Source organism: Molothrus ater, chromosome 4 (assembly GCF_012460135.2).
Source record: "Molothrus ater isolate BHLD 08-10-18 breed brown headed cowbird chromosome 4, BPBGC_Mater_1.1, whole genome shotgun sequence".
Lineage (NCBI taxonomy): Eukaryota > Metazoa > Chordata > Aves > Passeriformes > Icteridae > Molothrus > Molothrus ater.
In genome coordinates, this window is record NC_050481.2 from 49,534,155 (window position 1) to 49,555,456 (window position 21,302).

Genomic DNA, 21,302 nt, shown 5'->3' on the forward strand with positions numbered 1-21,302 from the left:
AGCATGAGTCTCAAGGCAGCAGAGAAAGCTGGCTTCATACAGCACTGCCCCAGCCCCGCAGGACCCTCTTGCAGTCACAACTTTCCTGTCACAGCAGTCAGAACATGCTTACGTGCTTATGACTGGTTCTCCATGAGGGGAGTAAGGTCGTCTCCCAAGCTGCAGATCGATCCTTCATGGTGTGATTCATCCCACTCAAAGAAAGTGGCATCCCTGAGCCTCATTTGTCCTTTATTTCCCTTCAAACAGGGAAACATGGAAGATGTGGCCTTCAGAGGACTACTAAAGATCTGCTTATTTAGCACCTAATCTTAGATGCTTCACAAGAAAGACCAAGAAGTCACAGCCAGCTTTGTGTCTCATCACAGGTACTCCCAGTTCTGGTTCCTTAATGGCCTGCTGGAGAGCCTCCTTCTGCCACCAGCACCCAACTGTTTCCACTATAGATGTAACTTTTAATTTTAATGCAAATAATGAATAAGTAAGTGCAAAAGATAATATTTGGTTTTAGGGTGAACTATGTACACATGGGTAGCTCAACAAAACTGCAGAAGGCTGCTTGGGGTAATTTGTCTAAAGCTTGTAGGGATCACAATCTCAAAGTGCTGGCTATTTAGTAGCACAACAACAGAGGTTTTTTATGTGGTATTTCTCAATATATGTATTTCTCAATAAAAGTAATGTAAGAAAATTTGAAATTCATATTCAAAATATTTAATATTTTGGGAAATAAATTGATTTAGGCATTGCTAGTTTGCCTGTGACTTTGCCATTTCAGTACTTATCTTGTAGATACGTAGTGTGCAATATTTAAATAAACAAGGACAAACATTTACACTTCTAATACAATACATAAAGCCTATGTCATCCAGAGGATGTGCTCGTAAATCTCAAAAAGGCTGTCTCTTGCCATGACTCACAAAAGCAAAATAAATAATTATTCAATACACTGCCATTGTACGTGTCAAAAAATCTGGAGGAAAATTTGCCTTGATTGGAACTTGTGTGTGTGTGATGTCAAGTGACAGTTTCATGCATGTCCTGGGAGCTGTTTCCTTACTTCATGTGTTCAGTGTCTGGACAAGTATCAGAAACAAAATCGTTTTTCTTCAAGGGCGTGATGCTGGTAATGTGTTAATCATACGTTTGGAAAAATAGGTCATGTAAATTCCAGTGTAATGACTGCATCTTTATATTTTTAAGGTTGCCAAAAAAAGAGGGAGAGAGGTTTTCAGTATGCTCTAGTCTGATAGCCTCCATTAAACTGCACTGCTAGAGGGGTGTTGCTGCTGGCACTTGATGCGTGAAACTATGCTGTTCTTTGCCAGTTGTACATATTACAGTATTTGACACCATGAAAATACCAGACTAATTTGGGCACTGGCAGATTTCTCACTGTCACAGTTAACACTGTAAATAGGAGGGATTTGATTTAAATAGGAAGGATTTTTGATTAGAAAATTATAATCACGTAATAGAGGCTCTTTCAAGTTTTGTGTCCTTCAAATTTTCACACAACTTTTTCAAACAACACCATAATCACCTGTTATATATGCTGTTGGTTTGGGTTGGTTTTTTTTTTCCATTCCTTTGCCTCTCCTTATGTCTGCACTTGGCTTGTTTTTACTTGGAGCGGCTTGAACATACAGCATGTAATCTGTGCTGTTTGGCTAAAGTGTTTAGTCTAGTCTTCACTGAATACTTTAGCAATAGATTTCCATTTTAGTTTCTTTAGTGCTGCCTTCTTAAAGTAAAAATACTTTAGTATGTTTTTGCTTTTGTTATAAATCACATTAAAGTAGTAATATTACCAGAGTGGAGCCATAGAACAAGGAAATGTCAGTCCCTTATAATGTTTCTGATTATGTACTGTCTACATCTACTCAGCAAATTGTGATTTCCTTTCTTCTACATTCAAAATGTCTTTATACTCAAAAAAAAAAATTAGGTTTTGATTTGCAAGAACAATTTGCAGCTAAACTTTTGGCTTGAAGAATGTACTGGTGTGGCAAGAAATACATGTTTAACTTTGCCAGTTTTAAAGACTTGTTATTACTTACAGTAACACGTTAAATATACAATTAAAAATACTGTAGGAAAAGGCCTGAGGAATAAGTGTGCATTAAAAATTAATGCCTGCTACAGTAAATCTGAAATAAGTTATCTTTTCAGGAGCTTAAGGTACAGTTTTTATCATTATTCAGAACTTTGCTTTGGACCATTAATATATCAAAGCCCTGAACTATCATAGGTTTTTCCTTCCTTCAGAAAGGAGAGATGAAAAGAGTCTTCATCTAGTTCCTGCAGAAACCATTTTCATAAAAATTGATCCAGTCCCACAATGCTGTAATCTTCTTCCTAAGGAATCTTCCACATTCCATTGCCAGCTTTAGGTTTCATTTACCATTGCAGAAACTAAAGAGTGTTAAAATTAAAGCTATCCTTCCCTGTTTTTTTTTAAATCGATTTACCTTAATGCTGATTTAAGATGTTTAACTTGGCTTCTTGGAATGTCTCTGTCTCCTGTTAATATTCCTTTGTCCATGATCTTAGACTTGGTGTTCCTACAAGAGATAACTCTTCCCCTTTGCCAGAATGTGATTTCCAAAGTAGAAATTTAATTCCTTAAGGAAAAAAAAAAGAGGGAAAAGTTTTATAAAAAGAAATGTGTGCAGAGTACCTCACATACCTGTCTCTTGTTCTCCACCCATCTCTAGATTTAAGTCAAATACATAGTGAATGTTGGTGTTTTATCTCCATTAAGAAATTCCCTATCTGGCTTCTATACTTGCAGGATATTGATCTTCTGTTCTATATAGCAATCGATTTGCAGAGTTAACTGAAGAAACAGGGAGGTATCACTGCAGTAATGTTAGTTATTTCACACATTCATTTTTTAACTCCAAATAGCACAGATTTATTATATCTATATTAAAATAATGCCTCAATTCCCTCTATACAGGATTCTATTTCAGCTTTATTTTAAACAGGAAAAAAGAGTATTTAGAAGCAGCAGAAATCTAGATCATTAAGGCAGGCTTTGCCCTACTGAAGACAATAGCAAAAATTCTGCTGATATCAATAGAATTGCATTTTTAAGTAAACAGGTCACGCCTATTCCAGTATTACCACGAATGAATACTAAAGAAATCACTTAGCAAATCAGGACTTTGGTTCACCTGTCCATCAGTAAATTATCAAAGGAATTTATAACATTACCAGTGAAGGTTAATAATTGCAAATTTTCAAATTCTTGTTTAAACACATGCTAAAGCAGCATATTACTAGTCTTCATTTAAAGTACCTGCACTTTAATGAGGTACTCCAGATATATTGCAGAACAGAAATAAAATTTGCTCATTATACCTGTTATGCTAAACATCTCCAGAATATATGAACCATAAAGATGCTTGGATTTTGGGAAAGGAGGTGCAGAGAGATAATGACAATAAAAGCTATTATCCAAGAACTGAAGGATTATACTTAATTGTATCTTCTCTGCAGGCATAGAGAATGAGGTCATGCTTGTATAGCTGACAAAATCCTCACTGCTACAAGGACCTTCTGAATTTGGAATAAGCTCACACTACAGATTTGATTTGTGGTGAATCTGATTCCTGTATTGGATGTTCTCTGCTCTGCTGTTTTTATCAATCTGATATGTCAAATTCAATAGATACCAAAAATCCACCTTAATCTGTTTAAACTGCAGAAATGGAGAACAAACAATCCTTAATATGCCACCATGGCATATGATAAAAAATAATAAGCTGACTTTGATTGTAACTGTCATATTTTTATTTGTTGAATACCACTTTATTTTTAAAAACTGCATTGATCCTATCCTATGGTAAATTTAATATCAGATATCTTAGAGATCTGCATATTTAAATGGCTTAAGAACAAGATTAGCAGTAAAATTGCATTTCTGTGTTATTTTTTTAAACTGATTTCATGTATATCACTGCAGGAATTAGACTTAACAGGAACAAAATGAATAATCATTGATGCTTCTGCAACCTCTACCATTCCCAAAATGTTTTGTTAAAAAACCAAAATAACAAAACCATGAGGGATTCACTTAATACATCTTCATCAAACAAAATGCAACAGCTGCTTAACTATGCCATGCAATAACACAGAGTAGTTAATAAGCAGTTACTATCCATCTGAAATGGTAGGAGCTTTGTCAGTAGGGTGCTGTTATCTAAACTGGAATTTGACCAGGATGTGAAAGTTTACTTATTGTTTTTTACAAAACAATTATTTTCTGCTGATTAAGATAAAGGACACTTCACGGAACAGTATCATTAACAGCCTCCATTCATTCCTAAAGCCAGAGCTGTGAGAACAAAACTGCCCCAGAACAGAAAATCTCCAGGTTTCCAATCCACAAAGTGTCTGCCTTCAGGCAGTTGTTAAGAGGACAGGCACAGTTGCAGAAGAAATGTCACCGATTTTGAACTGGGCTAAAATATTCTATATTAAGACAGAACTAACATAATTCAAGAATTTGCAGTGACACTTCAGCATTTTATGTTCTTGGGCAGCTGAGCTTCTCCTGGGATATCTTGCTAAGAGCCAAATCCCTAGCATAAGTGATAGCAACTGAATCCAAACAATTCCATGTTGGACTTTGTCTTCACTAAGGAAAACTTAGGGTAGAGGCAGAAAGGAAAAGAAGCTTGTTTCATTTAGTTAGAACAATATCTCATTATATGTATTAGATGGTTAAAATAATCTTATGCTCCTACCTGTTTACCTTCATCAAGATAGCATGTAATAACTACAAACTACCTTGTTCATATTAGGATTTTATCACTTTAAGGTACTCTATATCTCCTAAACTAAATATTTTCCTTAGAGCAAAAGAGATGCATTTCCTCAAATATATTAATTCCCAAGTTTACTTAATGTACACATCATCCTGAGATGCAGAAATAAACACTTGGAAACAAACAATTTAAAATGTCAATTTGAAAGAAAAGGAAAAAAAACCCCTATCTGTTATGATTTTCTTTCAATTATGTAATACTATAAGTAAAATTTAGTTGATGTATTTTTGTATTTTATGGGTTTTTTGATATCAAGTTATCAGTCTATTTCACCTTACTAAATTTTGGGAAAAAAGTCATTACAACTCTTCTAAATAAAAACTAGTACTTTCATTCTACTGGAAATTTTGAGGTGTCTTGTTTGCTCTGATTCAGAAATTTTAAATGTTAAAATATTGGACCTTGTTGCAGGATGGAATTTCTAAGTAGATCTAATACTCAGTACAAGTCTGAATCTTAGGCAAGTTCCAATCATTTACTAATGTTACTCTAATGAAAAAATGCTTTTACCTGTCAAGACAGACTGTCCTCCATTGCCCATGCAATTCATTTACCAGAAGTTAATTGCTTGCCAATCACATGTGATTTAAGGACCTGTTTTCTTCACAGTGACTGACCTTCAATTAATGTAAAATTAAAACAGTATAAAAATGTATTTTATTTCTCTCCCAAAATAGCTTCATAGAGACCTTATTCTCAAGTACAGATATGTACAATACATGTCCTATTGAGACATGAATATTTTACAAAATTTTCTGATGCCACAACCCAATGGCTTCAAAATTCTACAATATATAAATATCTTGCAGGTATCCTGCTTAGTGTCAGTTTACCTCACCATTTGTTACACAAAAGCTGCTAGTTACAGCAATCCTTGTGCTTGACATCTGTTACAAACATCTGTGGATTACTCCAACTGCTTGTAAAAATGAATTAGGGAACTTGTTATGGTCTAAAACCACTAGCACTTATTTATTAATTAGATTTCAGTAACTAGTTTCTGAATTTGAATAACTTGTATGCCAGATGTCTTATGCTGAAACAAGAAGCCAAGGAGATGGGGAAGGGAGCAGCAAGTCAGTGATGTGCATTTAAAAACAGCTGTGTAGACTACCATTTTTAAAGAAAATTCTTTGTTTATTATGTGCCTCTTTGTAACTGTCACATGATAGAATCTAATTATTTAGCTAGGAAATGAACAGATAGCTGTTTGCGTGTTGCTGAATGGGGAAGGCCTTCTTTTGCTTTCCTGTAAATTCTGACCTCTTTGGGTTTTTTTTAGTCCCTTTAAAATCCCCCTATCACTTCTATTTTTTAACATTTCATACCCTCTCTCACTGGAAACGGGGCCACATTCTTTCCCAGTGAATAACACCAGCAACAAAAGAAACTCAAATTTAGAAAGCCACAGGCTATCTTACAGTTTCAGCGACATAAAAGGACAGTTGCTCCTTCTAACAGGACAGTCTACAGTTTCCAGTTTATTTAAGGACTAGGCAAAAATTAGTTAGCTTGTACCTGTCAAAATCATGAAAATTCCAAGTTGAAAGAATGAGGGAATCATATCTTAAGACAAGTTCCACTCCACCCTGCTCTAGGTTATGACATTCAGATTGGTATCTGCAACCTGATACACACAATTCAGGATGGAGCAGAAGTGGTGTCATTTGGATCTGGGCCCATCTGTAATGGACAACTTATTAAAAACCCAGTCAAATAAACAAACCAACCCCAAACAAAAACAATGGATACAACCAGCATGAAAACATGTTTAAGCTTTTTTCAAAGAGATTATCAAACACTGAACTCTTTCAACTGCTTTATTCCTCTGATTACATTCCCCAAGACCTGGAAGAATGAACAAGCTAACTTAAAAGAACATTGAAAGAGGAGTAGTTCATATTTTCTGTGTAGTTCTTCAATTTCTGAGTTAGGCATTTCTTCTTCTGTACGGTGGTGATGGTTAGGAGACAAAAATGTGTACCTTAAAACTTCAATGAGAGTTTTGTCTTTGTCTCAGTTTTTATTATGGACTTGCATATTTTCTATGTACAAAAAAAATATATATATATATACTACACAGTAGAAGAGTAGAAAAGGAAAAGGTGTACTGTATGTTACACATTCAGCAGAACAAATTGCCAATTTCCCCCTCATCCATTGTGCTGGGTTTGGGTGGGGTAGAGTTAATTTTCTCTACAGTGGCTGGTATGGGGCTGTGTTTCGGATTTGTGCTGAAAGCAGGGTTGATAATACAGCAGAGCTGATTTTGTTACTGCTGAGCAGCCCTTACACAGTGTCAAGATACCTTCTGTGAGTAGGCTGGAGGTGCACAAGGTGTTGGGAAAAGACACAGGGGGAGCAGCTGACCCCACCTGGCTAAAGGGATTTTCCAGACTATACAGTGTCATCCTCAGTATTTAAAGCAGGGGGACGAACAAGAAAGGGGGGCACATTTTGAGTGATGGTGTTTGTACTTCCCAAATACACGTGGTGAAGCCTTGATTTCCTAGGGATGGCTGAACACCTGCGTGCCCATGGGAAGTGGTAAATGGATTCCTTTTCTTTGCTCATGTGTGAGGCTTTTGCTTTACCTAGTAAACTGTCTTTATCCCAACCCATGAGTTTTCTCACTTTTACCCATCCAATTCTCTTTCCTATTCGCTGTGAGAGAATGATTGAGCAGCTGCATGAGACTTGTTGCTGGCTGGGGTTAAACCAAAACATCCATATACATGCTGGTAATTATTTTCCTCAGCAGCATTATGCAGTTTGTGACTCTGACAACTCTTAAAGACACATGTTTTTGGACTTTCTGAGTTATTTCTGATTATACATGTACTTTTCAAATTCAGCAGTTATAAAAGGCACATACAAGTAAATGTATCTGAATTATGTTTAATGAATGGGATGAAATAGAAAACAAATATTTCCATAATTTAAGCTTGTTTCATCTATTTTTCAAAACTTTACACTGTCAGGTTCACTGCTTTAGTGACTGCAGCCACTATCATACATATGTTCTTCCCAGGTCTCAGCAAGAAGACTAACCCTGCAGCATCAGAACAGCAAGCAGGACATTTGTATACAGAAATAAAAGCTCCCAATATATTTTGATGTAGCTCTCTAGTTGACCTGAAACTCCCCTTCATATGTAAACAGGGGGCAAAAGAAATCCACAACAATCTTCATTTTAACTTTGAAATTTAATAGTATCCTCTGATTTTAAAAATCTTCTCACAAGTTTGTTCAGCTAGTTTCCAAAGAGATTATTATAGTGGCTGTTAAATATGGAGAGCCAAAATCAAAATTGAAAGGAGCCTTTATATTAAGTAAATAGAACTGTACGTGTGACTGGTTTTAAGATATATAACAGAACATTTAATTATGTTGTTCTTAGAATTTGGCTTCTCCCGTTCATCTTGAATTTGGCAAAATTGTACTTACAGATAAATGATATTTAAAAGATACTTACAATTCACTCAGTGCTACTTATTTCACCTTCTATCTCTGCATTTTTTGTTTGCTCACATGAAACTCCTACTGCCCAGCCAGCTGCAGATTTTCTACTACATGTGTTCATCTTTGCTCATTCCATTTCTCCTGTTCATTCATACCTTTTCCTGAGTTCCCATTTCCTGCACCCAGCAGCAGGTCAACGGACAAATCTCTTAGAAAGGAACAGAGAGACAAACACCAAAATAAGGCGTTGGTAAGACAGAAAAAAATATTACTGCAAGTTTGCTTAAATTTGGGAAACTATAGAGGCTTTGGGGGTTTTTTTTGCTCATAGATTTTGTCAGCATTTGTGCACTTCTTTTAGTGTTATTTTGTACCTGCTCTATGAAGGAGCTTCCTTTAGGGGATTTAAGGATCTATTGCTTTCCTCCCTAAGAAGTAACATTATTCTGTTCTTGCTCTATTCAGAATCTGATAGACTTGTCAACATGTTTTTTCATTTAAATAGAAAAATTCATGCCTAATAGTGCATCCAGGCAGCTGAATGATACTGAAAATGGATTAAAAATATGGTTCCCTCCAGTTTTCTTCTGGATTAGAGGTGGCTGCTGAGCAGATCTTGAAGGTTTAAAAATTGATTAAATATAGGTCAATGGCATTTCATAAACAAAACCTAACTACATCTAAAATAGTGACTTAAATGTTTCACATGGTGGCTAAAAGTCTTTTTCTGGCTTATTAAAGGATTTAGATAAAGGAAGTTAAAAATTTTAGCAAGTGCTTCCCTGAAAATATAAATGATTAGGTATAAGTATGCAGTGTCTGGAAGATAAAAAGCACAGTACAGAGATATACTTAAGAAAGCAAGTGTTTATGTGCTTGATACAGTGTAGTTATAGTGTATTACACAGAGTACACATGAGCTGCCTTGTCAAATTCAGATAGCCTATAAATAGTGGTATTAGATGCTGGTGAAATTCTTAGTGGATACATACCAGTCTACTTTACAAACAGTAATCCCTCTGCTGGCATTAGTATCACCTTCATTGATCACTCCATCATCATGGACTTTTTTATATTGCACCATCAAGAATTTTGGCTAAAAATCTGTATGTCATTAACACAGTTTTTATATTACTAAGCATTTTTGTCAAGACTATACTTTTCTCATTTCTCTATTTACTCATGCCTTGTCTAGGTTACTTCTGGCTTTGTCTACTCAATACTTGAAATTCTGTGCTCTCTTCAGACACCAATTCAATGTCTGCTTTGTCAAGCACCCACACAAGTACTGGCTCAAATAACCTTATTTAGCATCTCTGCTGCCACATATCCTGAATTTAGGAAAATTTTCTTCCACTGCTACTCAGTATTCCCTGCTGCTGGATCACTATGATGTCAGTGTGCTGCTACTGCCATGCTGGCTGATGATCTGGATGCAAATATACAGTGCATTAACTGAAGTAGAATTGTAAGGATGAAGTGACTGGAGCAGCACAAACCAAAGAAGTAATTCTATTTCATAAATGCAAATGCAAATTGTTCTTTATGAGGGTTTGAAATTCCAGGTTTCATATTCAGGTTCCAAAATGGCATAGTGGTGTAATGTTTTAATGATTATCCCCTTGAGCCATTCACAGAACACATTGACTGGATCATCATTAGTTGCTCCCCTAGTGCATAAACCTATATGATCAATATATTTCCTGACTTTGTTCAAAGGCAAACTATAATGATTCTCTTACTCACACAGTCATACACACACACACTTTGATGCTTCCCTGTGTTTGATAAATGCAACCCTTTTTTAAGCCTCTGAATACACCACATAACCTATCCATCAACATGAAATGACCCAGTCATTAGAGCACAGCTCTGAGGCTGCACATCCATTCATCAAACGTCTTTCTTTTACCATAATGGTAAATTCCAAGTTCATATTCATTTGTAAAATTTCATATCATTCTTTTCTTTACTGCGAGCAGCAGACGCTATATCTGTTGGAAGAATTAGCAACAGCACCATCATAAATACAATCAATGCTTTTCACAAAAGAACCTCTTAATCAGAACTTGCTAGTACCACACATGTTTTCAGTTTTTAATAGATCATAGGACAGTTCTTATTTAATGGGGCAGGGGGAGAAACTCATTGTTTTACCTCCAGAAAACAGCTGCCATGGGCTAAATATACTGCCAAACTTTCCCAATTTTCCCAGTAGTATTTCCTGCAAGCAGTCTCATACACCCAGAATTTCCCTAAATCTGCCTTGTTATTTGAAAAATTTTAAAGTGAATATAAAGAACCATGTGCTACTATTAAAATGAAGGTAACTGCAAATTTCCTTGTAGCCTGGCTGGGACAAAAAAGATATCTTAGAAATACTTCATAGAATGGAAAAGTTGAGTTTGAATGGACTTCTTTGAAATGACCTTCAGCTGATGACATAGCACTGTCACAACCACATCTGTTGTCCACCAAGTATTAGAAAGACAATAAAAGGCTAGTGAAAAATACAGGGTATTCTTGAGTATGCCATAAATAAAATAACCTTACTTAATAAAAATTGTGTATTAGCTAGCTTCATTATAAGTGGTCTAGCTACAGAGACTGTTCATAAATTCAGTTTACCTGGGATCAAATTTACCCAATCAGAACCTGTCCAATAGAAACTAGAAAATGTTGAAGAATAGTTGATCCATCCATGGCTTTCCTTATAAAAGCCTGGAAAAAAATTACCATGGAAGTAGAAACATTTGACTGGTGAAATGCCTAATTTTTTGCTGTAGCAACTTATCAATGTGACTTTTGAGAAATTATTGACTGTGACAAAGAAAATTGAAGCTTTTGTGATATGGTGCAAGCAAAGACATCTTCTGGACAGAAAGGATGATAAATGCACATATTAAATATATTATTGGAGAACAGTAGACTTGGTTGTCAGAAATTAATAGGTGTAAAAGTATGTGCTTTGGACACATCAGGAGCAGAGATGGAAATAACCTTGAGAATGTAATTATGGAGTGAATGGTGACAAGTCATCATAATTGAGAGCAGCTAGAAAGGAGGTGGATAGATGACATGCAGTAGGCTGCTGTAACTTCAGTTTCTGAATGTTCAAAACTAGCAATAGATCATGGAGGCTTCTAAAAATTCTCCTGTGAAATCACCAATCTGAAGGTGCCAATAAATTGATTTTACTTTACTTGCAAGCAAATGAAAGAAGCACAATCATTCTGTCAATAGAGTGGTTAGTAAATTAAAAATGTATTAATAAATATATACTTTTTCACAATGGCTTAAATGTTATGTACAGTGACAATCTTCACCATTTCTGAATGAATATATAGTCTTGATATATATATACATCATGTATGATATATATATATCATATATATATATGTATATTTGTGCATGCGTGTGTGTGTGTACGTATATGCTGGGGAACGAATTAATCAAGAGCAGCCCTGTGCAAAAACCATTTGGTGATGCTGGCAGGTGAGAGGCTGGACATGACCCAGCCATGGGCACTCCCAGCCCAGAGAGCCAAAGGTGTCCTGGGCTGCATCCAGAGCCCCTGTGGGCAGCAGGGGAGGGAGGGGATTCTGCCCCTCTGCTCTGCTCTGCTCTGGTGAGACCCCACCTGCAGGGCTGCAGCCAGCTCTGGGGGCCCAGCACAGGAAGGACACAGATCTCTTGGAACTGGTCCAGAGAAGGGCCATGATGATGATCAGAGGGCTGGAGCATCTTTCATGGGAAGAAAGGCTGAGAGAGCTGGGGTTAGTCAGCCTGAAAGAAGACTCCAGGGTAACCTTGTAACAGCCTTCCAGTACCTAAAGGGGACTTAAAAGAATGATGGTGACAGACTTTTTAGCAGAACCTGTTGTGATAAGACAAGGGGTGATGGTTTTAAACCAAAAGAGTGTAGATTTAGTCTAGATATAAGGAAAATATTTTTTACCAGGAGGGTGCTGAAACACTGGAACAGGTTGCTCAGAAAGGTTATGAATGTCTCATCCGTGGTAACATTCAAGGTCACTCTGGACAGGGCTTGGAGCAACCTGATCTAGTTGGAGATGTCCCTGGTTACTGCAGGAGGGCTGGACTGACCAGATGACCTTTAAAGTCCCTTTCTAACCTAGCTATTCTATAATTCTATGATAACTGCCCTATTTCCAAGCATGATTCATAATAAAGACATTTTTAGGCAGCACATGGAGAAGCCTTCCTTACCAAAACCAGAGCAAAAATAACATTTAGACAAATCATGGCTAGGGATCAGTTTTAAAAGAGTTTATCATCCATACAGTATTTGGTCCTTCCCTTTATTCAGAACTGGTACTACTCAATGAAGACTCAGTGAGCTGTGGGACTCTTCCGCAGGAGCACTTTGTGTCTCCATTTGATTTGTCTTTATAATATAATACACATAAGTCCTCCTGCCCCCTTCTAGAGATTTTTATCTTGTCAATGTAGAAAATGGGAGATACACAAGTCCCTGGTTTTCTAACAAAGCTCACTTCCTGGGCTATTCTAAGACTAATTTCACTGTAAATACGCCCTGGAATGGAACACCTTTTGGAGCTTTTTCATTATAGCAATGCACATTGTTAAGAAACTCACCTCTGACCCACCTCAATTTACAGCATATGTAAAATACATCAATAATAAAAATAGGTAGTTAAAACAATTAGGTGGTGTTATCAAAGATATGTTATACTGCAATGACAGATATTACTTATTGCAGTTCACAACACAGTGTCATGTCTTAATGTCACTGTTTACTTCTTAGTCATTGTTACTATCCATGTTTACTGTATTAATAAAGACCTGAGGAGAACCACTAAGCAGTTCCTGGAAACATGTGAGCATAGTTTAATTTAATCAACATGAATTAAAGGATTTTCTGTGCTTGAAGTAATCACCCCGTACTCTCTTCTGTTTCACCCAAAAAGTGTTTTGTTCTGAAAACTCTGTGCTGCATTATTTTCCCTACCAGTAAAAGCACATTTTTCCTTTCTTGATCCTTTCCTTGAACCTGTCCTATCACAATACAAAGAAAGAAGCAACTCACAAGGTTGCCCCACAGGTGTTTGGCACCCTTTATTTCAGTTTGTTTATGAATAACACTTGCAAACGTAGTCTAAAATACAATCAAAACAAACGAGAGCAGATCGGAGCAAATACATTCCAATAAAAGTAAAGTGAGTGAAGGTAATAAAATTCTGATGCAAACAGTAAAATCTGGGTAAAGACTAAAGAACTCAGTCATATTATTAGACAGAGCCATCCAGTAAAACCCAAGGGATCATGTGAACCTGGCTACAGCTGTACAAGCACAGTCCAAGTCAGATCTCAACTGCTTGCTGAAATTAGAAGGGTGAAGGTCAAACAAGCAAAAGCAACAAACCAGACACTAGCAGCTGTAATTGTATCTGATAAGAGCAGATTTCAGGACTATTCAAATTAAGGAGTACCACAGGTCAGATTATCTGAAGCTTTTATGCTTTTACATTCTGAAAATGCCATGCATATATTCAAGCTAATTGGCAGTTAAGTGTTCATTCATACGTCCCTTAATTGGGTGTGATACCAGAACTACATGCTCTGTTTTAGCCCTTTAGAATTTCAAATGGTGCAGAAGTACAAATCCCACTGCTTCTCTTCTGAGAAAAGATAGAACCATTGCCTAATAAGCCCACGATTACAGAATTTGCACCTACTCCTCTCAGCCACTTTGCTGATATGATTTGTTCAAGACTCACTCAAAACACTACATATCTGGCTAACATACTGCTGACTAATCACTCATTACCCATAAAAGCAGGAATCTTGTGTGAACTGCTCGATAGTCAACCTTACACTGATGCCTTTCAAGACTTTCTGTGTTATTCTAATGTCACTATTTATCTGAAATCTGCAAGAAGACAGAGAGGTCTTGGTCCACAACCAAGAGTACTTCAGTGTGGGGATTCACAAAGAACTTGCATAAATTGAAACAGAATTTTAATTGAATGAGCAAACCTTACTTGGCACTCTCTAGTCAAATCTTTGAATTGCCTTGTCTAACTACATGCTACCTTCTGTGGAGGGAGAGAATGTAAGAAAATAAGACAGTGCAGAAGGTAATCTCACCCCTGAGGAGTTGCAGCTGTACTAATCACCAAAGATTAGGAACAGCCCTGCCCTTAACAGGCCACAGCTGTGTCCAATAAGAAGACAAGTGCTACAAAAGAGTGAGTTAGGTAGGTGAGGAGAGAGTTGGAGTTTGTTGGCTGTGCTGGGAAGAAGAAGGAGTCAGTGCTGTGAGGAGATGCCCATGAGAAATCACCAAGAAGGTATGGGAGCTTTGCAATAAGATGACAACAACCTTCAATGTACATATTCCTTACAATGCAAGACTTTATCTTATTCTTTGATGAAAAATAAAAGCGATTAGAAGTGCACACTAGAGGCTTTGCACTGTGTCTGTCTTTAACTTAGACTAAAAGCAAGTTGTGGGAGAATAGCCCTTGACCATTATGTTCTTAGTCCTACTTCACAACCCACTGAATAAACAATTCTAAATAAAGATGGTGTCAGTTTGTGAAAAAAAATCTTGTGACCACAAGATTACAACAAGAAGTTATGATATTGTAGATCACACTAATGATATACATAAAACAGTGCTTTTCAATATCAGCTAAAGAATATTTGAAAACAAATATTAAAATCCATGAAGTTCAGAGACCTAGCTATAATTTCTGGAATGCAAAACCTGTAGTACTTCAATTCTGCCCAAGGAGAAGTCTGCCTAATGTCTTTCTAGCTCTATGTTGGGTTCATGAAAAAAAAACCCTAGCAATGGACTCTTTAAATTTATTTCTTCCATTATTTTTACTGACTTAGATTCTGTCTTTTTCTATATAAACTGAAACAAGCTCATATAGGTTTTTCATATATACTTTATTTAGTTACAGAATATTTTTCTAGGATTTCTTTCTAATTTATTCTGCTAAAAGAGGTGTATTAAAAATAAGGAACCTACACCAAATGGTTTATATTAGTAACTTGATTGGAGAAGGAAGTACCTTATGTAACAAATTTAAGGATAGAAGATCCAAATATGTTCAATGTATATAAGTTCTGACAGTACCTCTTATTTGATTGACAACAAATTAAAGTTGATAGCTAGTCTGAGTCATTACATGTTAAGGCAAATCTAAATGGCCCCTTTAGTTTAGATTCAGAAAAAGGATGACATGCTTTGGCTTTATTTATTTACTAAAATCAGTACAACCGTAGGGTCACCTGTCTATTGTGAATGTCTAAATCCATTGATCCTTAAGCTTGGAGAGAATAATTTCATTTAAGTCTGGATTCATAGCCAGATTTAAATGCCTGGTCTCATGACATCCTTCTAAATTTCAAAATCAGTGTCAGATTCTCCAAGTGTTCATTGCAACTCAGTCACTTTTACTATAATCCTTCTAAGCTGGTTTCATAGAGGCTGTGGACATTCAAGGCTTTAATTCCCCTAGGACAACACTGCAGGAAGACAAGGAATGCAAATATAGAAGAGCAATTTCCTACCCACATGCTATTACACCTGACATTCCAAAAAGCTTCTCAGTCTGTACATTTTCCACCAGCACCTTGTAAAGCTGGAGTTTGGCATGCTTCACTATATTCTTACTTACTTACCCCTTTCCCATCCTCTCCCACCCCCTCACCCTCCTGCATCTGTCCTTTGCCACTGCTGGGCCGTGCTAGCCCACCCTGCTGTGCCTGGATAGGCTCCTGTCATACCTGTACAACCCCCCTGGAGCGAAACATCCCTCTGTGGAGATGGTCCTGACCTCCTACATTCAATTTTCTCTGAAGAAAATGCATTAGAGATTTCCAAAATGAAGAAAAAAATACTTTTAGCTGGTTTGAATAAAAAAAATAAGCAGCTGAAGATCTGAAATTAGTCTTGATCAGCTAGAAGTCATCTTTCAGCTGTCACATACCTTCTCTGAACAGTATGGGCATCTAGAAAACATTTCATAGCCACCTACACTTCAGACAGGGTACATACTGCAGATTCAAAACAGACAGATTGATCCCACTTTGCTATTGACTTTCCAGACATACCCCATCCCTTGGCAATATGAATATTAAATTACAAAGACATTTTGCACGGAAGGATTTCCTGAGTTGGCTGGTGAGGGCTCCTTTGGTCTGCATATTCAAGTTTCTCCTTAAGATTTATAACCAAAGTGTGGATACTCTCTTTCCCCTCATCTGCCTGAAGAAGGACTGCTCACTCTCGCCTGCCACCGCACTCTCCGTGCCACCCCGCACGCCGTTTCTGCACACTGTCTTCTCCATCGCGCTGACCAGGCCCCAGATGCCTGAGGGACCGGCCAGACGAGCCCGCGCAGCCATGAGCGGCCCGGGCTCCGTAAGGAAGCAGCAAAGTAACTCTCGCCTTCCCGCCCTGCAGCCAGGACCCCGCAGCCTCGCTCGCTGACACTGCCAGCAGCCGGGCATCGCCGCTCGGCGCCAGCCGTGCCCTCGCCGCCCCGGCGGAGCCTGCCCGGCCCGGCCGCTCCGGGGCTTTAGGCGCCAAGCTGAGGCAGCGCTGCGCTGCCCGCGCCCGGCACTGCCCGGCACCCTGCGCGGGGCTCCGCGCGGTGCCAGACCCACTGTGCGGCCTCGCCCTCTGCCCGGGGCGGGGGCTGGGGGCTCCTGGCGGGGCGTCGCCGCCGGCCGCGGGCGGGAAGGGGCGGGGGCGGCGCGGAGGCTCCTCCCGGGCTGCGCTTCCCTGGGCGGGCGGAGAGCGGCGCTGGGTCCCCGCGGCGCACGCTCCGCCCGAGCCTCCCCCTCTCCCGGCCGCCGCCGCCGCCGCTGCTGCCGCCACCGAGCCGCTCCCCCTCCCCCAGCCAGCGCTCCCGAGCAGGAGCTACCGCGCCGCGGAGCAGGAGGCGGCGGGAGCGCCCAGGGCAGCGGCCGGCGGGGTGGCGGCGGAGCGGCGAGCACCACCCGGCACGGAGGCTGCTCAATGCTGCACCTTCCGGAGCTGCATGAGGTAAAGGCGGCTCCGGGTCCCGCTTCCCCCCGTGCTCGCTCCCCGCTCCCCACGGCCGCGGGGGTGTGTGCGCGGAGCCGGGGCTGCGGGGGGCTCTTTGTGGGCCCGGCCGAATGCGGGGCGGCGGGGCGGGTGGGGGGGGTGCGGGGCGAGGGCTGAGGGGACATGAAGTTGCGGGAACAAATGGAAAGTGGCGAGTGGCCGGGCCCCCTCCCCGGGGGGGCTCCTGGGGGCGCGGGAGGGCGGGTGGGGGGCTCTGAGGGAATGGGGGGGTCGCGGGGGGGTTTTGTTTGCGCTCGCCGCCGCCTCCTTCCCTCCCTCCCCCTCTCCTGTTGGCTTCTCTGCCTCCCGATAGTTTTGAGGCCTAACTGTTTAGGCCTCGTCTCCCGGCTCCGGGACCGGTGTGCCGGCTCCGAACCACCCCCTGGGGCCGGAACGGCGTCCCCGGCCCACCCCCCGGGCCGTAAGGGGCCCTCGGCCGCGGGGTATCCTTCGATTGGGCCCCAAATTTCATTGTAAAACCGTCGGCTGCGAACTAACAGTGTTGGGCTGGAGCAGCCCCGCAATGAAAGGAGGCGCCGGAGGGGAGCGGGGAGGCCCGAGTCGCGGGGAGCGGCGGCGGGCCGGGCCTCGCTCCCGCCGGGATGCGGCGGGGACAGCGCTGGGGGGCGCGGCCGGCGGGGCGATAGCCGGGGCCTTCAGCGAATTGAGGGTGAGGAATGGAAAAAGAGGGTTAGAAAGTCGTTTCTATTCTGCTGAACTTTTGTTTTCTGACCGATAGAGGCCGGTAGAGGACTGTGGAGAAGGAAAGTTTATAACCAGCAGCGCCAGGATGGACTTCCCTGCTACCCAACCAAAACCTGCTGCCGACGGTAAAATCATCTACTATCCTCCTGGAGTGAAGGAGATTACGGACAAAATTACCAACGATGAGGTGGTTAAACGGTTAAAGGTGAGCAATTCTGACCACCACCCCCCTCCCTGAAACTTTTACTTGTTAAGGTAGACATTTTATCACTGGAATGGAGAACTGCCAGAGTTTTGTTGTCCTTCCTGCCTGCAGACCTTTAAGGGAATATGACTTCATTGTTTTTCCTTAAAAGTGGAGGACCCATTTTCCCCATTTTTTTGTAATTCACTACTGTTGTCTTGTGAGTTCTCTCAATGCTGGAATTGGTACATTAACTGCTAATTTGTACATGAAACATATCCACAGTTTAGAGGAGAGGTCTGAAGTAGAATCACAAGTAATAATTACAGGATATGCTCGCAAAATTTTTTGGCAAGCCAGGTGGTGTTTTGGGTTCCGGCATTTGAAGAAAGTATAGTTGAGTGGAGGAAGCAAGTAGGCCTACGTAAGGGTAATTTTGATTGAAAAGATCACAGTGTTTGCAAAAAACAAAGCTTAATTTCTGGAGTTTATGGATGGAATTTTGAAATAGTTTCAAATGTAAAACCTGCCTCAGATTTTTTAACTTAGTGTAATGCACACTGTTTTTTTCCTATTTAGTATAATTGACAAAATTGCTAAATTTTCTTGAGCAAAAGGGATTGTTAGAAAAGCATCTTCTCTGCTTGTTTGACAGCATCCTGAGGGAGTGCGAGTCTTGCCTCTTTTTTACTTTATTAATCCCTTCTTCCACTGGAAAAAAAATGCTACTGTGCTACAGTAGGATTATTTCTTAAGTCCATGCTGAAAATAGAGAATTAAGTTGAGCATTGATCAAATATTGACACAGCTCGTTTGTTAACACCATGGTCTTTGGACCAAAGGTTTTTGTAACCTAGGATTTGGTCCTATGCCCAGGGTGGAGTAATAATTTTTAGAGATTGGAAATACTCTATCATCTGATGATCTGTTTCCTATGACAGCAGTGGCTTCACAAAGACTGAAAAATAGAAATCATGGTCTGGGCTGGTCAGTTAGTACATTGAAAAGTTTTCTTAGCTATAAATGTGAGGAGAACATAGGCTTTGTGCTTTGTTTTTTAAGCAGCAAGGCACCTATCACTGTTCTTTTTTCGAAAATGAGCCTTGTTGTCCATTTACAGTTTTGAAAATTATGGAATGGACAAGTTTGGCCTAGTATTTTCAGAACTGCAGTGGAATATTGCCAGTTACAGGAGAGGATGCTAGAGTTGTGACTGTTTAGACAGATACCTCAGATTAAAGTCTGTGGAATGTAGAGGAATGCAGTTTTGAGCTGATCCCTGAAACAGGTATTTTATTTTGTCCCAGTTGGTGGACTTGGTGAACTATGTCATTCCTATATAATAGGAATAATGGAACTTCAAAATCATGTATACATGTTTTACTGAATTCACGTGTGTGTGTGTATTAGACATAATTTCCAGGCTAAGAGCAGACTTTTTTTCTGTTGTTTTTTAATGAATTATTGTTACAAAATTCAGACAGCCAAAAAATTTGAGAGTAACTTCAAATGTAAACAAATACTTTGCTACTGCACCTACTGACATTTTTTTTTCTGTCTGAAATGACAGAGAAAGATTTTTCTTACTGTATTGGTACTGTTTAATCTGAGTTAGAAGAAATTTTTTTGTCAGGTATGGGCTTTACTGAAACATCAAGAAAATGGGAAGTACTGTACATTCTAGGACTAAACCAACAAGTATATTTTCTTTATGCTTTTGTATAATGTGTATGTTCTTTATGAAGAAGTCAGAGCTTCTTTATATCAACTTAATTTACAAAAGCAAATTAATTTTGGTATGTGGAATATTATGATGTTGCTGTGCTTGGGATAGAAATGCTTGAAAAAGTTTTGTTAAATCTCTTCAAGTTTTCTTCAAAAGATAACTTTCCAGAACTTTAAATGTGACTTAATGATAAAAGCCAGCTTTAACAGAATGTACCAACTCAGGCATGAATCAGTTCTTGAAACTGTAGGTTTTTTGTCTTCTTGGCCATGCGTCAGCCAAAGATGCTCTTACAGAAGGTGTTTCTTACAGAAAATGTGCAACTCAGAGTTTTGGCCACCAGGATGTGGACCAGTTCCTGCAAATTTTTGTTCTTTTAGCTTGTTGAAGTCATGGTCAACTTAACTGGTTACAAATCTGTGTCCTTATTAGCAAGTTTTCTGGTATTGTATCTGTATTTTTGTGTCCAGACCTCTTCTTCTAATGAAAGCTTTTCTTATTATTGGAACTTGAGACATTCTGGGCACCTGTCCCAGAGTGCCTGAGCAGCAGCTTTTGTGCCAAGGACTTTTAAAAAGAATGTTTTTATATCCATTCCCTCCTTCTGCTTGGCGTTGTGGGTAATAAAATGTAGGCCAGATACTTTCCAAGTGTTTTGATATATCTGTATGATAACATTATTATTGTCCTGAAAATGAAAATATTGAGAATTTTAAAATGGACATGGATCTTTTGAGGGATGTAGAAAGGAAATGCCTCAGGATTGCCTATGTATGGCAAATGAAACACAAGTTCAGGTGCTTAATGGAGTCAGAGGTAGTTTCTGGAGTGTTAGATTACATGGATGGTTTGGTGCCTTCTTAGAGTGGGACAGTATGTGATGTATAGTTTCAGCTGTTGAGGAAGTGATTTTAACTGGTGTGCTGTGGCTGGGCTCAGATGTCCATTCAATAGATCCAAGTAAGTTTAACCAATCTAGGCAGCTAGCATGTAGCAGAGTGTTGAGGTTTACTGTACTTTTGACACAAAATCATTTTTTTTAGGTCAGTCTTTCTCTTTACAGGGCAGATGTTCAAGTTATATAGGGATTGATTTTAGAGCTGCAAGTCAGATGCTTGACAATTTGGGTTAAGGTTTATAAAGGGGGATGGTAACTTTGCTTTCCCCTTCTCTTACTTGGTTATGTCAAACAATTGTAAGGCACCCAAGAAGCCCTCCTTCAGTTCCAAGATCAAAACAGAACCTAAATCAAACTTGAGAGCAATTGTGTTAGCCATATTATATTTCTTTCCATGAGAT

At 39.5% G+C, this 21,302-nt stretch overlaps 1 protein-coding gene across 2 annotated transcripts in view; it reads left to right on the forward strand.

The window, feature by feature from the left end:
- Positions 1 to 17,162: 17,162 nt before the first annotated feature.
- PDS5A (PDS5 cohesin associated factor A) overlaps positions 17,163 to 21,302 on the forward strand; it is a 77,964-nt gene continuing 73,824 nt past the window's right edge. Inside the window, exons 1-2 of one of the 2 annotated variants that reach the window (XM_036382071.2) lie at positions 17,163 to 17,346; positions 18,128 to 18,298. In XM_036382071.2, the coding sequence (XP_036237964.1) occupies positions 17,320 to 17,346; positions 18,128 to 18,298 (198 nt within the window). In that variant the 5' untranslated portion in view covers positions 17,163 to 17,319. The remainder of the gene's footprint in view (positions 17,347 to 18,127; positions 18,299 to 21,302) is intronic. The other variant, XM_036382070.2, reaches the window with a different exon arrangement.